The sequence below is a fragment of the Cibotium barometz genome, chromosome 38 (assembly GCF_041138505.1).
Source record: "Cibotium barometz isolate CiBa-2024 chromosome 38, ASM4113850v1, whole genome shotgun sequence".
In the NCBI taxonomy this organism is placed as follows: Eukaryota; Viridiplantae; Streptophyta; class Polypodiopsida; order Cyatheales; family Cibotiaceae; genus Cibotium; species Cibotium barometz.
The window spans coordinates 16,484,016-16,495,299 of NC_141083.1; the positions used below are offsets into that span (position 1 = coordinate 16,484,016).

Here is an 11,284-nt window from a genome sequence, read left to right on the forward strand (position 1 = left end):
TGGCCGAGGAGAATCCTCTGCCCTTGACCTTCAATCCTTCACCCCTTTGTGTTAGCTTCTCCTTGGCTGTCCTGGCCCCTTGATTAGCTTCAGCACTTGGTGAAATATGAGATAACTAGGACTGAATTATGCCATGGGTATTTATACCCCTTCAGTGTGCTGGCGGCTGGTATAAATCCAAGCGGCTGATTAATAAAGCCTCACGACTGCAGAAAATAGCATTCAATGCTATTAAATCCTACGCATTCAGACCTATGGAGGGCTGGCCACCTATGCGCATGGCCTTTGGCTGCTTGGCAGCCTGTGTGGGCTGCCCCACACCTGGCCGACTGGCCTCTAAGGGCTGTACAGAGGCCCTAGGGCTGGCCTACAGCCCTTCCAGCCCAAGCTAGGGCAAGTGGGCATAACATGGGGCCCTCCTGGCCCCTTGGGGTGGTTCTAGACCTCCCCATGCCCACTACATGAGCCTTAGGCTTGGCTCTGGGGTAGCCCTATGGGCTGGCCCCTATTCTACATGCAAACCTACATGTCTACACAGAGGTCTGGCATCCAATATCATACCAGATACACAAAACCACTGACATCATTCCAAAGGGAGATTCCCAGCGCGGACTAGCACTGCTTCATGTGCAGGACAATGCACACCTGACTTCGGACGACTAGAATGGAACCCTCGCTGACTCGTCCCGGATTGGGCTCACATGGGACCACTTTCCCACCCCAGGTCCTACACCTTCTGTACAAATATGTCTATGTGACATCCAAGTGCGGGATGACGAGACATCAAAAGACTCTCACACATTGAGTCCTACATACAGAAGCTTTCTCCCACAATCAAGGCTGCCATTACTACCCGTAGTCTCTCACCCTATGAGCAGCACACATCCCAATACATCCAGTGCTCCTGTCTCTCAGCAAAGACTCCAAGTTGTTTCCCACAAGAGAACTCGCATCACCACACCGCATACCATACAGTCGACACACCTGTACCATCCCTCTCTACCTTCCAAGGGTACTATCCATCTGAGTCATGGATTCCCCGACCCCTCAACAACAAGGCTGTACCAAACATGTGTCCATTCCTGTAACCACTGCCTGCATGTGACCTATCTCTTGGAGAAACCAAAAACATGTTTCCACAAGAAACCGTAGACTTGTTTCCACCTGAAACCAAAGGCCTGTTTCCCATAAACCATAGGCATGTTTCCTCGAAACCAAGGTCCTGTTTCCATGAGAAACCCACAGAGACACCATCCAAACACGGTGCCAAAACCAAGGCTGTTTTCCATAGCAACACCCTGTGCTTTTTTCCATAACCCAAAGAGAGAAAAGCGTGTCTACTGCACCTCTTGCAGCCCGCCTCCTTCCAAAGAGAGAGTGCGTGAGAACACCTGCCCGGCTGTCAGTCCCTGTACGCTTCCTGCAGCTCCACCTACTCTCGCGAGGAGAGAGAGAGAGAGAGAGAGAGAGAGAGAGAGAGAGAGAGAAACCTCTCGGCTGTCAGCCTCTGTGTGCTTCATGCAACCCACCTCCTTCCAAGAGAGAGGGCGTGAGAAACGCCTCCTACAGCCTGCAGCCGCCTGCAATCATGTCGACCCCCCCTTCCGAGAGAGAGAGAGAGAGAGAGAGAGAGAGAGAGAGAGAGAGAGAGAGAGAAAACAAGCATATTCCAGTCCCACCTCCTGCTCAGTTGTGCGCTACCTACAGTCTGCTCGCCAGCTTTCCACACACACACACACACACACACACACAGAGAGAGAGAGAGAGAGAGAGAGAGAGAGAGAGAGAGAGAGTGTGTAAACGAAAGGGGCAACTAAACACGGAAAATCTAATCAATCATGAAATCTGAAAATACGCATATGCATACCAGATAAAACAAGATGAAAAAGCTGCATAGTACACCACACTAGGGGCTAGAAGATGGGCTGACCCCCCCCCTTATGGTTAGATTACCAAAAAGGAGTCTGCTTCCAATACAACTTTGCGGGTGCCCAGGGTTCACCACTGGCTGCACCTTTTCTTCCAATACGATATGAAAACAAGAAAAACATCACAATATCTGAATCTGCTGACAATTTCAGCACAAGTGAGCATTCCCGGCATCAAGCACATGCAGGACAACTATGGACAGCCCATAGCACTCCCACATCAGCCCGGGACAACTCAACATCATCATCTTCCTCCTGTTTGGCTCATAAAGCAAATCGACCAGCCCTCAAAGGTTGTTTTCAGCAATCGACCAGCCCTCGGTAGCCACAGAAGAAAGCGACCAGCAATTGTGCACAATTGCCTGCAAACCTCCGGTCGGAAGGAAAATTGTCTAGAAGCCCACGACCCGCTCTTCCTCCCTGTTTTTAACCTCTGTCCAACCTCTATTCAAGCTGTAAATCCACCGGCCATCAGTGGAGAACATGCAGAAGGAGTCGGCTAGCTTCTCCCATGCATCCGGTGAACTTCAGTCGCGATGGATGGCGTAGAAACTTGCCAACACGCTGAAAACCAACCGACCAGCCCTCATGCACTCCTGAAAAGCATGCGCCCCCCTCCAATCTAGAGTTTTGTCAATAATAGAGGCTTTCCCGCTCAAAATAGCCCACACGTGTGCTTTTTCTGGTCCAGAAAGGGGCGCCTACATGAAGGGAGTCCAAATAATGTCCAGTGCCCGGTCTTTGGCCGCCACGTGTATTAAATAAGTCCTGCTCAATGTGTACTCACTTATAAGTTGTCTGGTCACTTATAAGTGTGTGAACCTACATCCATAATTATTAACATGTGAACTCATAAAGCTGTAAATTGAGTTTTTGGGAATACCCTGCAAAACACATGTAGACCACCTGTCAGTCCCAAACAGGTGTGCACATACACGTCCACAAGGTGCCCAAGCGTCTCCGGCCCCATGGACAACACAGGCAGAAATCTCAGGCATTGTCCACGCAAACAAGACAAGTCATCCAAAGATAAAATCAAAGTCATGCACACACATGAGTGCGCAATTATATTGGAAGAAACACCCATCTGCTCAGTTGTATCCGATAAAATGTCCAAGGCTCATGATCCTTCCGAAACCTTTCCAGAACATAAATACACAAGATAGCTAGTCCCAGAGACTTTCATCATGTCAAGCTCCATGGCCATACATGTATACCATGTCATGCCCCACAAGCCACACATGTACTATCATGTCAGGCTATACCAGCCATACATGTCCTGTCATGTCAAGCTCCATATGCCACACAGACACACCATGTCAGGCTACACTAGCCATACATGTATGTCATGTCAAGCTCCACATGCCACACATGAACAGTAGAAAAAATAGAAGCTGTAAGGAATTTTGTGACAGAGAGAGGGAGCAAGCGTAGTCCAGCCCCACCTCCTACTCAGCTATGCGCCGCCTGCAGCCTGCCAGCCAACCTTCTAAGGGAGAGAGGGAGAGCCCTACAGCCCAGTTGCTTTTTCTACGTGTGAGAGAAAAAGCACACCCACCTAAAGCTGCAACCTGATTCCTCCAAAAAGAGAGTCCCCGCCAATAATAGCCTAATCCCACCTCCAAGGGCCACGATTCATTTCCCAACAAGGTGTTCTTTTGTTTATTGGTTTTAAACCCTTTGTCCCCCCCCAAACTTGTCCATAAAGCTATTGCCCCAAACTGATACCATCCACCATGTTCCCATGCGCACTTGCATAATTTCAAGAGAAAAACACAGGGCCGTAACATTGATCCTTGCTAGCATGCCCGTGGTTTGTTCCTGAATAAATTCTTGAAAGGGGGCGGGGCCTATTCCCCGCTCAGTGTGGTGTATTGTGCAAGATCCCTGCGGGATGCACGTGACATTGGACACGTGGTTGAATCTGTCACGGCACGCCCCACTAGGCTTACATACTCGACCTCTTAGGTGGCCAATGGATAGAAGCATGTCCATGTCACACTTGGGAGAGTGCACGTGACACCCCACCTCCTCCTAGATCTCCACCTAACCTTGCCCCCAACCTCGTCTACCTTATACCCCCCACCCCCACTTCTCTCTTCGTCGGGGACAACCCGGAACAAGTTGATATTCACCACCAACACATTCCAGAGAATGGGCGGGCCCCCAAAGCCTTACCGATGGAAGCATGGTACAAATCTTACCCACCTCGACCCGGGACCGTTTTTATCTTAACGAGTGAGCATGCACCCGAGACAGCTCCATTGGTATATTTTTGTTGATTCATTTGCTACATCCTTTTAACTTGATTAAAGTTGAATATTTCCGAGCATGACTAATAGCAAAACATTCTCCAACCTCAACACATGCCCTAGTTCTCTTACATTTTGGCGACCTGTCGCAACAAGATCACAGGTACAAGTCGCATCATATAAGACCCAAAGTTATGCCAACGTATTAAGGAGATCTACACACCCCCTCCCCCCCCCCACCCCCTTTCCTTTCTTTGGCTCTTGATAGGACACTCAAAAAAGTCAACCTCTTCCTACACGTGACCACAAATTCCAGATGTTCTAAGACACAGTGCCTTGGCCTTGATTCACTGTCTTCAGAGCACACCCCGGAAAGCCCCTAGATTGGCGCCTAGATGGATGCCGCCTTTACTTCCCTCAAGGCACTAGGGTCTAGATAGAGGCCCAAACATGGAGTACAGATATCATGTGAGCATCTCTTTCAAAATGCAAGCAACAGATGTTGTGCCACGAGATTTCTTTACATCGACTAACCCTCAAGAACGCAAAGATGGCGTTCGCCACCTTCAAAGGCCATAAGCAACTTCCCATACATACAGTGGGCGGAATTTTGAAATGGAAATAAAGTATAGGAAGGGTAGTCCGAACGGGATTGCAGTTGCTTTGAGTACGATTGGTAAGGGGAACCTTTTGAGTTTCACCGAGATTAGGACTGACTTGTATAGAGGACTATGTAAGACCCACGAGTATTTTGGTTGGTATTGGCAACAAGTCCAAGTTGGGAGCTCTGTGGATGTAGACCATGACTCAAGGAATATATCTCCCGTTAGGGTGGATGGTAGCAGTTCCTTATTCGGAATGGGTTATTGTTCCAGGATGATAGAGTTTGCATACCGGATCGTGTTGAGAGTAGGAAGCAGATCATATGATGCTCCTACCTGCCAAGGGTACAACGAACTTATGATTTAGTAAAGCAAATGTTTTAATGGCCTAAGATGAAGGCATTTGTCCACGACTATGTGGTAAGATGTTCTCACTATCAAGGGACTAAGGCTGAACACCTCAGAGCTAGAGGTTGTTACATCCCTTAGAAATCTCATATAATAAAATGGAAAAGCTTTCCATGGATTTTTTAGTGGCCAAGATGGCTAGATTTTTAACAACTAGGTCAACCATAAAGGCATTTGAATTGGCACAACAGTTAGTTGAGCAACTTTCTAGATTATACGATTTACCTTCTGACATAATCAGTGATAGGGACCTGAAGTTTTCTAGACACTTCTGGCAGTTGGTCTCCCAAAAATTGAAGACTACACTAAGTACGAATTCCTTTGATCATCCTCGGTCTGATGCGCAAACAGAGAGGGCGAATTGGGTTTTGGAGGATATGCTTCGTGCATGCGTCTCCAGGAGTCCATTTGATTGGGAGAGGTACATCCCAATGGTCGAGTTTGCCTACAACACCGCTAAGCATTTATGCTTATATACGGTAACGTTGGGACTTCAGGGTATTCAGATTAATGTAGCTAAAGATATCTTGATGGCTTGTCATATGCACAACATTTGCGACTTCAAGGTACAGATTGATGCAACTAGAGATTTCCTGACAGATTGTCACATGCACAAAATGTGGGCATGCTTCATCCCCTATTTTGGCTATGTTTAGGAGCTTTTTTAGACATTGACCAACATTTTATGAGATTTTGGGTATTTATTTGTCCAAGAGACTTGGCCAAAAGCAATCAGGTGGTTGTAGGGGCAATTCCATGAGCCTATGAATAGCAAGACCTAGTACATTCATTAGTCATCTGATCCCAGGTTTGTGGAAGAGGTCATAGGCCTAGGTGCTTCATAGAGCTGAAGAGAGAGTGCAGAGAGGACACCAGATTGGGTCCCAATCCACCCACTTAAGAGCCCCCTCCCATAAGCAAGCTTTATTACTTTGGAGAACTTCTTTACAATGCAGAAAACTTACTGAAGATGATTGATGAGGATTGCCAAACGCAAGGACGATGTAGACCAAACGTTTACTAAACCATCAAACAGGTTGAAGACAATTATAACCCACTTCAGAGAGCCTTATGCACACCCAGATCTGTCGAGGGAGATGCAATACTGAAGGATGAATGCTGAAGATAGCTTCGGGCTGCCTTGGGACTGTAGCACATAGAGTGCTTGGCTGAATAGATATGCCCAAGACCAAGTCTTAAGCCACACTCCTGCAATGCTGACTCTGAATTCTATGAGAATGAGATGATTTTGGGCAATGGCTGAGGGCTCCTTATATTTTTTTTAAATGCTTTTGGTCGGTGACTTTTATTGCTATCGGCCTGTAGAAAATGCTCATGATTGCAAACAATAACTATTTTATGCAATCGCTTCCCACTATGGTGCACGTGCTGTCCTAACTAATAGCCAACTGAATCTGACCCTGGCCCACAAGGCAAGGCTCATAGGCTGGCCCAGAGCCTTTGATTCCTATGCTAAACATGCTCCTAATTGCTACTATGCTAGGGTAACCTATATGCCTGACTGGTTAAGTGACAGAACTGACACCTAAGGCGTGATGTATGTGTGAATATCAGCAATGTAAGATCCAGTGCTGCGGTATGGCAAGAAAGTGATTTTCATAGATGGAATAAGATTATGATGGAAAATGAATGAGGGTGAAGTGGGAAATGGGGGGTCCCAAAGTGAGTGGTATAGAGGGGGCAAGGGGACGCCAAATTACAGGTCCCCAATGTCACTTTTCCCACCTCCCCCTTCAAGAGCAGCCAGCCATGGGGGAACCCCCTCTGTATTTCATTGTAGATTTTACCTCCTTGGATGAAGTAAAAAACGTTCAAATCTTTATTAATAGACATATCTTTTTTGGAGGAGGGGGCGAGCTAAATCATAACGACAATCTATTAAGTGAGTGTATGTTCGCAAATGAATCACAATTGTACTGCCTCTCATGCTACCAAGTAAATCCTCCAAAAAAATGATATACCTGAGGAGATGCACCAAAGAGTAAGTGTTGGCCTCCGCTTGTAAACAAAAGCTCCTCCCCAAGCTACACAAGACATCACAACCACTTGAGTAAATGTTGGCCTTCCCTTTTAAACAAGAGCTCCTCCTTAAGCTACATAAAACATCACAACCACGTAACTCAAGAGACCATTGTTACAAGTTGAATTGCAATCATGTTGGAAACATATCTCTTGTATCCAGATTCCATACTAAGGGCCCATGTTAGCGATGACTTTTGATGTCATATACTATACATGTGTCGGAGAGTGTGTGTGTGTGTGTGTAAAGACACACATATATATACACACGCCTGCACACACATACAAATATGTGCGTTTACACGTATACATATGTGTATGTATGTATTTGTATATATGTATGTGTACGACGTATATGTGTTTATATCTATGTATGTACATTTGTTTATATAAATAGCACTTGAAAGGATGAAAGCCATTTTTTCCTCTATTTTTTAACCAGATTTTTAATGAGATGAAAGGAGTAAAAGGGAAGAAAGGGGTAGGCAACCTTGACATGCACTTCCTCGAGATAGAGGTTTCCAGCAGGAAGCTGTGGTAGTACAGCTTTCTTTAATGATGACCCGATTCCCACACCAACTCCACCACTACCTATTGAACTGTCGTAAACACATACCCGCGACATGACGGGCGTGGTACCATCTGGAAACTCAAGAGGCAATTCAGCTGTTCAAGAAAAAAACAAAAGCAAACTACATTACATGTATATACATGATTTCCAAACAAATATAAGCAATTCATCAACTTAACGCCTACCTTCCCGACCTTGGCAGCTTACAGCATACTGGGCAGGTATTGGAAAAGCAAAAGATAAACCCTGGCATCCAAAAGAAAAAATTAAAACTTTCAAAAAATGCCACCCTGGCAGGAGTAGAAAAATTAGTGCAAGGATGCAGTGAGATCAATACCGGGTAAAAAAGGGTGTATGTACATCGCTCCATGTCATAAGTTCCAGGAAACGTTGGACCAAAGAGGGCATAAACAGCTACAAACGTGGCTGCAATATTTGCACCCCTGAAATTTTTTGAATAAAATACAAATGAGAAAGTAAATTTGAAAAGAAAAAGGGTTGGAAAGTTGAAAATCAAACAAAACTGCCAGAAAAAAAAAATAGATCGCATAATATATATCCACACATGCACATCTCTGGCATACCCGATTGACGATGTTGCATATCGCATTTGAAGTCGTTGCACATCAAAAACCTCTATGAGACGCAACCTCTAGGGGGGGATGGGGTGGGCACATAAGATGGATTAATCCACATATCAGAAGCAGACTACAAAGGCAAGGACACATGCATTTCTTCCTGGATACCTGAGAGCGGGGCTCGAATCGTAAATGGAACCCGTGATTGGGAAAACTGATCACTAAATCATACAATAAAGGCTCCTGCATGCACAGAACAATACCATTTAATAGAAACTTACCAACAAATTTAAAACAAAAAATAAACCTCAAAATAAGGTGATGAAAGTAGCAAGCATAAAGTGGGCAAAAATATGTACCCATGAGTAGAATTTCTTATACAAGAGGTGCATCTTAATACCCTGATTATGTCATAAGGGAATACAGAAGCAAAAACAGAAATGGGAAAGGGAAAGGAAGTTTTGAGGTGGCCAAAATGGGAACACAATGTCAACTAGGCAGGGGCAAGTTAGAGGAGGGGGAAGGAAGGTATTCAAGAGGAAGTGAAAGAGGGAAGGAAGGGAGAGGACAAGAAGTGAGAACAGATTAAGGACAAACAGATGAATGAGAGCAACATGGTCCTCTTATTCAGCACAAAAACACATAAGAAAAAGCTTAGACCTACAGGGTGCAGAGGGGAAACACCAGCCATTGCCCAAAAACAGCCAATTCGGGAGAGGGGAATCAGCAAGATCAGGCCAAACAATCAGGAAGTGACTAAATGCTCAAACACATTCTGAACCCCCAAAAACGGATGTTTTGGCCTGGAGACCCCTCATTTCAGGTGTTTTCCAAAACTATGATCAAAACCCCATATCAAAGTAGGTGCCTATGAAACCGCAAGCACCTACGACTAAGATGGACTTGGCTTCTGGGCTATAGCTCAGCGGTAACACACATGCCTCCTCCCTGAGTGGAGGTATTAGGTTTGAATCTACCCGTGGCATGTAATTTCTGCATCAACTCTCGCAATTTTTCTTAAAGACTGAGATGGACTTACACTATGTTGCCTACCACAATAGATGCTAGTCCTAGGAAAAGAGAGAGAGAGAGGGGGAGAGAGAGTTAACCACGTTCTAAGCATACAAGTATTTGTGCATACAAGTGTGTGTGTTCCCATGATCTTTAATGCCAGTAATTGCATGCATGCACGTCTGCATGCACACACTCTCGTATTCATGCGGGTCATGTGTGTGTGTGTGTGTGTGTGTGTGTGTGTGAGAGAGAGAGAGAGAGAGAGTAAGTTATATAAGCGTCTTCAAAAGACCCAATGGGTCTAACCCGTGTGGTTGCCCCCCGCACACCCCCCCCCCCCCCCGAGATAGCCTTCTCCTCACATACCAGCCAGCCGGAGGAGAAGTGTCTCTTCCCCTTATATGATGCGAGTTTGTATTTAGCCCTTTGTGGTTGTATCTAGCCCATTGTGGCTGCTTTTAATTAACTAATAGAAGAAAAGACCCAATGGGTCTATGAGAGAGAGAGAGAGAGAGAGAGTGTTATCATGATCTATTAAATTGGAAGCAATGCTCATCGAACCTAGATTTATTCCAATTAATAAATCTCCAATACAAAGACTATACCGCCCTCTTACCCCCCCAAAACACCCACAACAACCAACACACACACACAAACAAACATGCATAAATACAACATACGTACACACGCATGGATGCATACATTTAGACACACGCACATACATACACACACATGTATTGCATTCATACAGATACACCATATGCCAACATACTTAAACAGCATACCCGAATAGAAGAGAGAGGTCTACTTCCTTATATTTTCAGAGGCGCCAGAGGGATGGATTACTGGGGCTAAAGGGGAAACTTTTGTTTTTTTCTTTTTTAGGACGGGGGGGGGGGGGGGGGGGATTTACCTCATCGTGATATTTGACTTGGACGGCATCAAAGGTGCCCGGGTGTTGGTCCACGTACGCAAATGCGTCACACACAGGCATACCTGTACGGACATCAAAGTGTACGATTGCTTGTGTGTCAGATGGCAAAGGGGAGAAGAGCTTACTGTGTGCAATTAAGGTACTGGCTGTGGCAGTGGCTTTCTTACCGAGGATGAAAGGCCCGAGGCCCACGCCAGGCCTCAAATCAAGCGTAAGGGAACCCATGACGAACAGAACATACACACGGACGCACGCAGACACGCTCGCCCGCACGCAGAGCTCGAGTCGATGTTTATGATTTCTGTTCTAAGTTCCTCGATCATTATGGTTTTTTTTTGTTCTTCCCTCTTTAAACCGTCCAAACATTGCCTGACTACACAACAGCACATGTAGCCTAAGGTAAAATAAAAATACACACGTTGGGTCGACTTGGTTTAGAGGCCCCCTAGTTTTGGAGGTGTATTGGTTTAGAGGCCCCCTAGTTTTGGAGGTGTATTGGGTAGAAAAGCTTACAGCCTATCAGCTTTTACCGTCTCAAAGGCCCTCTAGCTGGTGTAGAAGGTGGGTGCTTTGAGCACCCTCTAGGCTCTATAGACTTACTATTTTACAGGCTAAGGACCCCGACACCTCCAAAAGTGGAGGGTTATGGGGGCGGCCTCTTAGCCAATTGGTTCTCAAAAAGAGGATCTCTGGATTCGAATCCCGACCCAAACTAGCTCATATGGTGGTGGTTAAATTCAGTACCCATCTCTCATACACACACTACATGTGTCAGGTCAAGTTGGTTTAACCACTTGGTTCACAAAAAGAGGATCCTTAGAATCCCGACCCAAACTAGGTCATATGGCTAGTTAAATTTAGTACCCATCTCTCATACACACACTGCATGTGTTGGGTCAAGTTAGTTTAGCCACTTGGTTCTCAAAAAGAGGATCCTTGGATAACCCAAACTAGCTC

At 45.7% G+C, this 11,284-nt stretch overlaps 1 protein-coding gene across 5 annotated transcripts in view; it reads right to left on the bottom strand.

Moving 5' to 3' along the window:
- LOC147616397 (PHAF1 protein At3g51130-like) overlaps positions 1-10,690 on the bottom strand; it is a 62,984-nt gene extending 52,294 nt beyond the window's left edge. For 3 of the 5 annotated variants that reach the window (XR_015262491.1, XR_015262490.1, XM_086777471.1), the window contains exons 1-8: positions 10,495-10,690; positions 10,307-10,389; positions 8,548-8,622; positions 8,386-8,453; positions 8,139-8,244; positions 7,987-8,047; positions 7,721-7,896; positions 7,173-7,235 (exon numbers count right to left, since the gene is read on the bottom strand). Coding sequence is in view for 3 of the 5 variants with exons in the window: in XM_086777471.1 (XP_086633597.1) it covers positions 7,173-7,235; positions 7,721-7,896; positions 7,987-8,047; positions 8,139-8,244; positions 8,386-8,453; positions 8,548-8,622; positions 10,307-10,389; positions 10,495-10,552 (690 nt within the window). In the remaining 2 variants the exon portion in view is untranslated. The remainder of the gene's footprint in view (positions 1-7,172; positions 7,236-7,720; positions 7,897-7,986; positions 8,048-8,138; positions 8,245-8,385; positions 8,454-8,547; positions 8,623-10,306; positions 10,390-10,494) is intronic. The other 2 variants (XM_086777469.1, XM_086777468.1) reach the window with 1 other exon arrangement.
- Between the last annotated feature and the right edge of the window lie 594 nt (positions 10,691-11,284).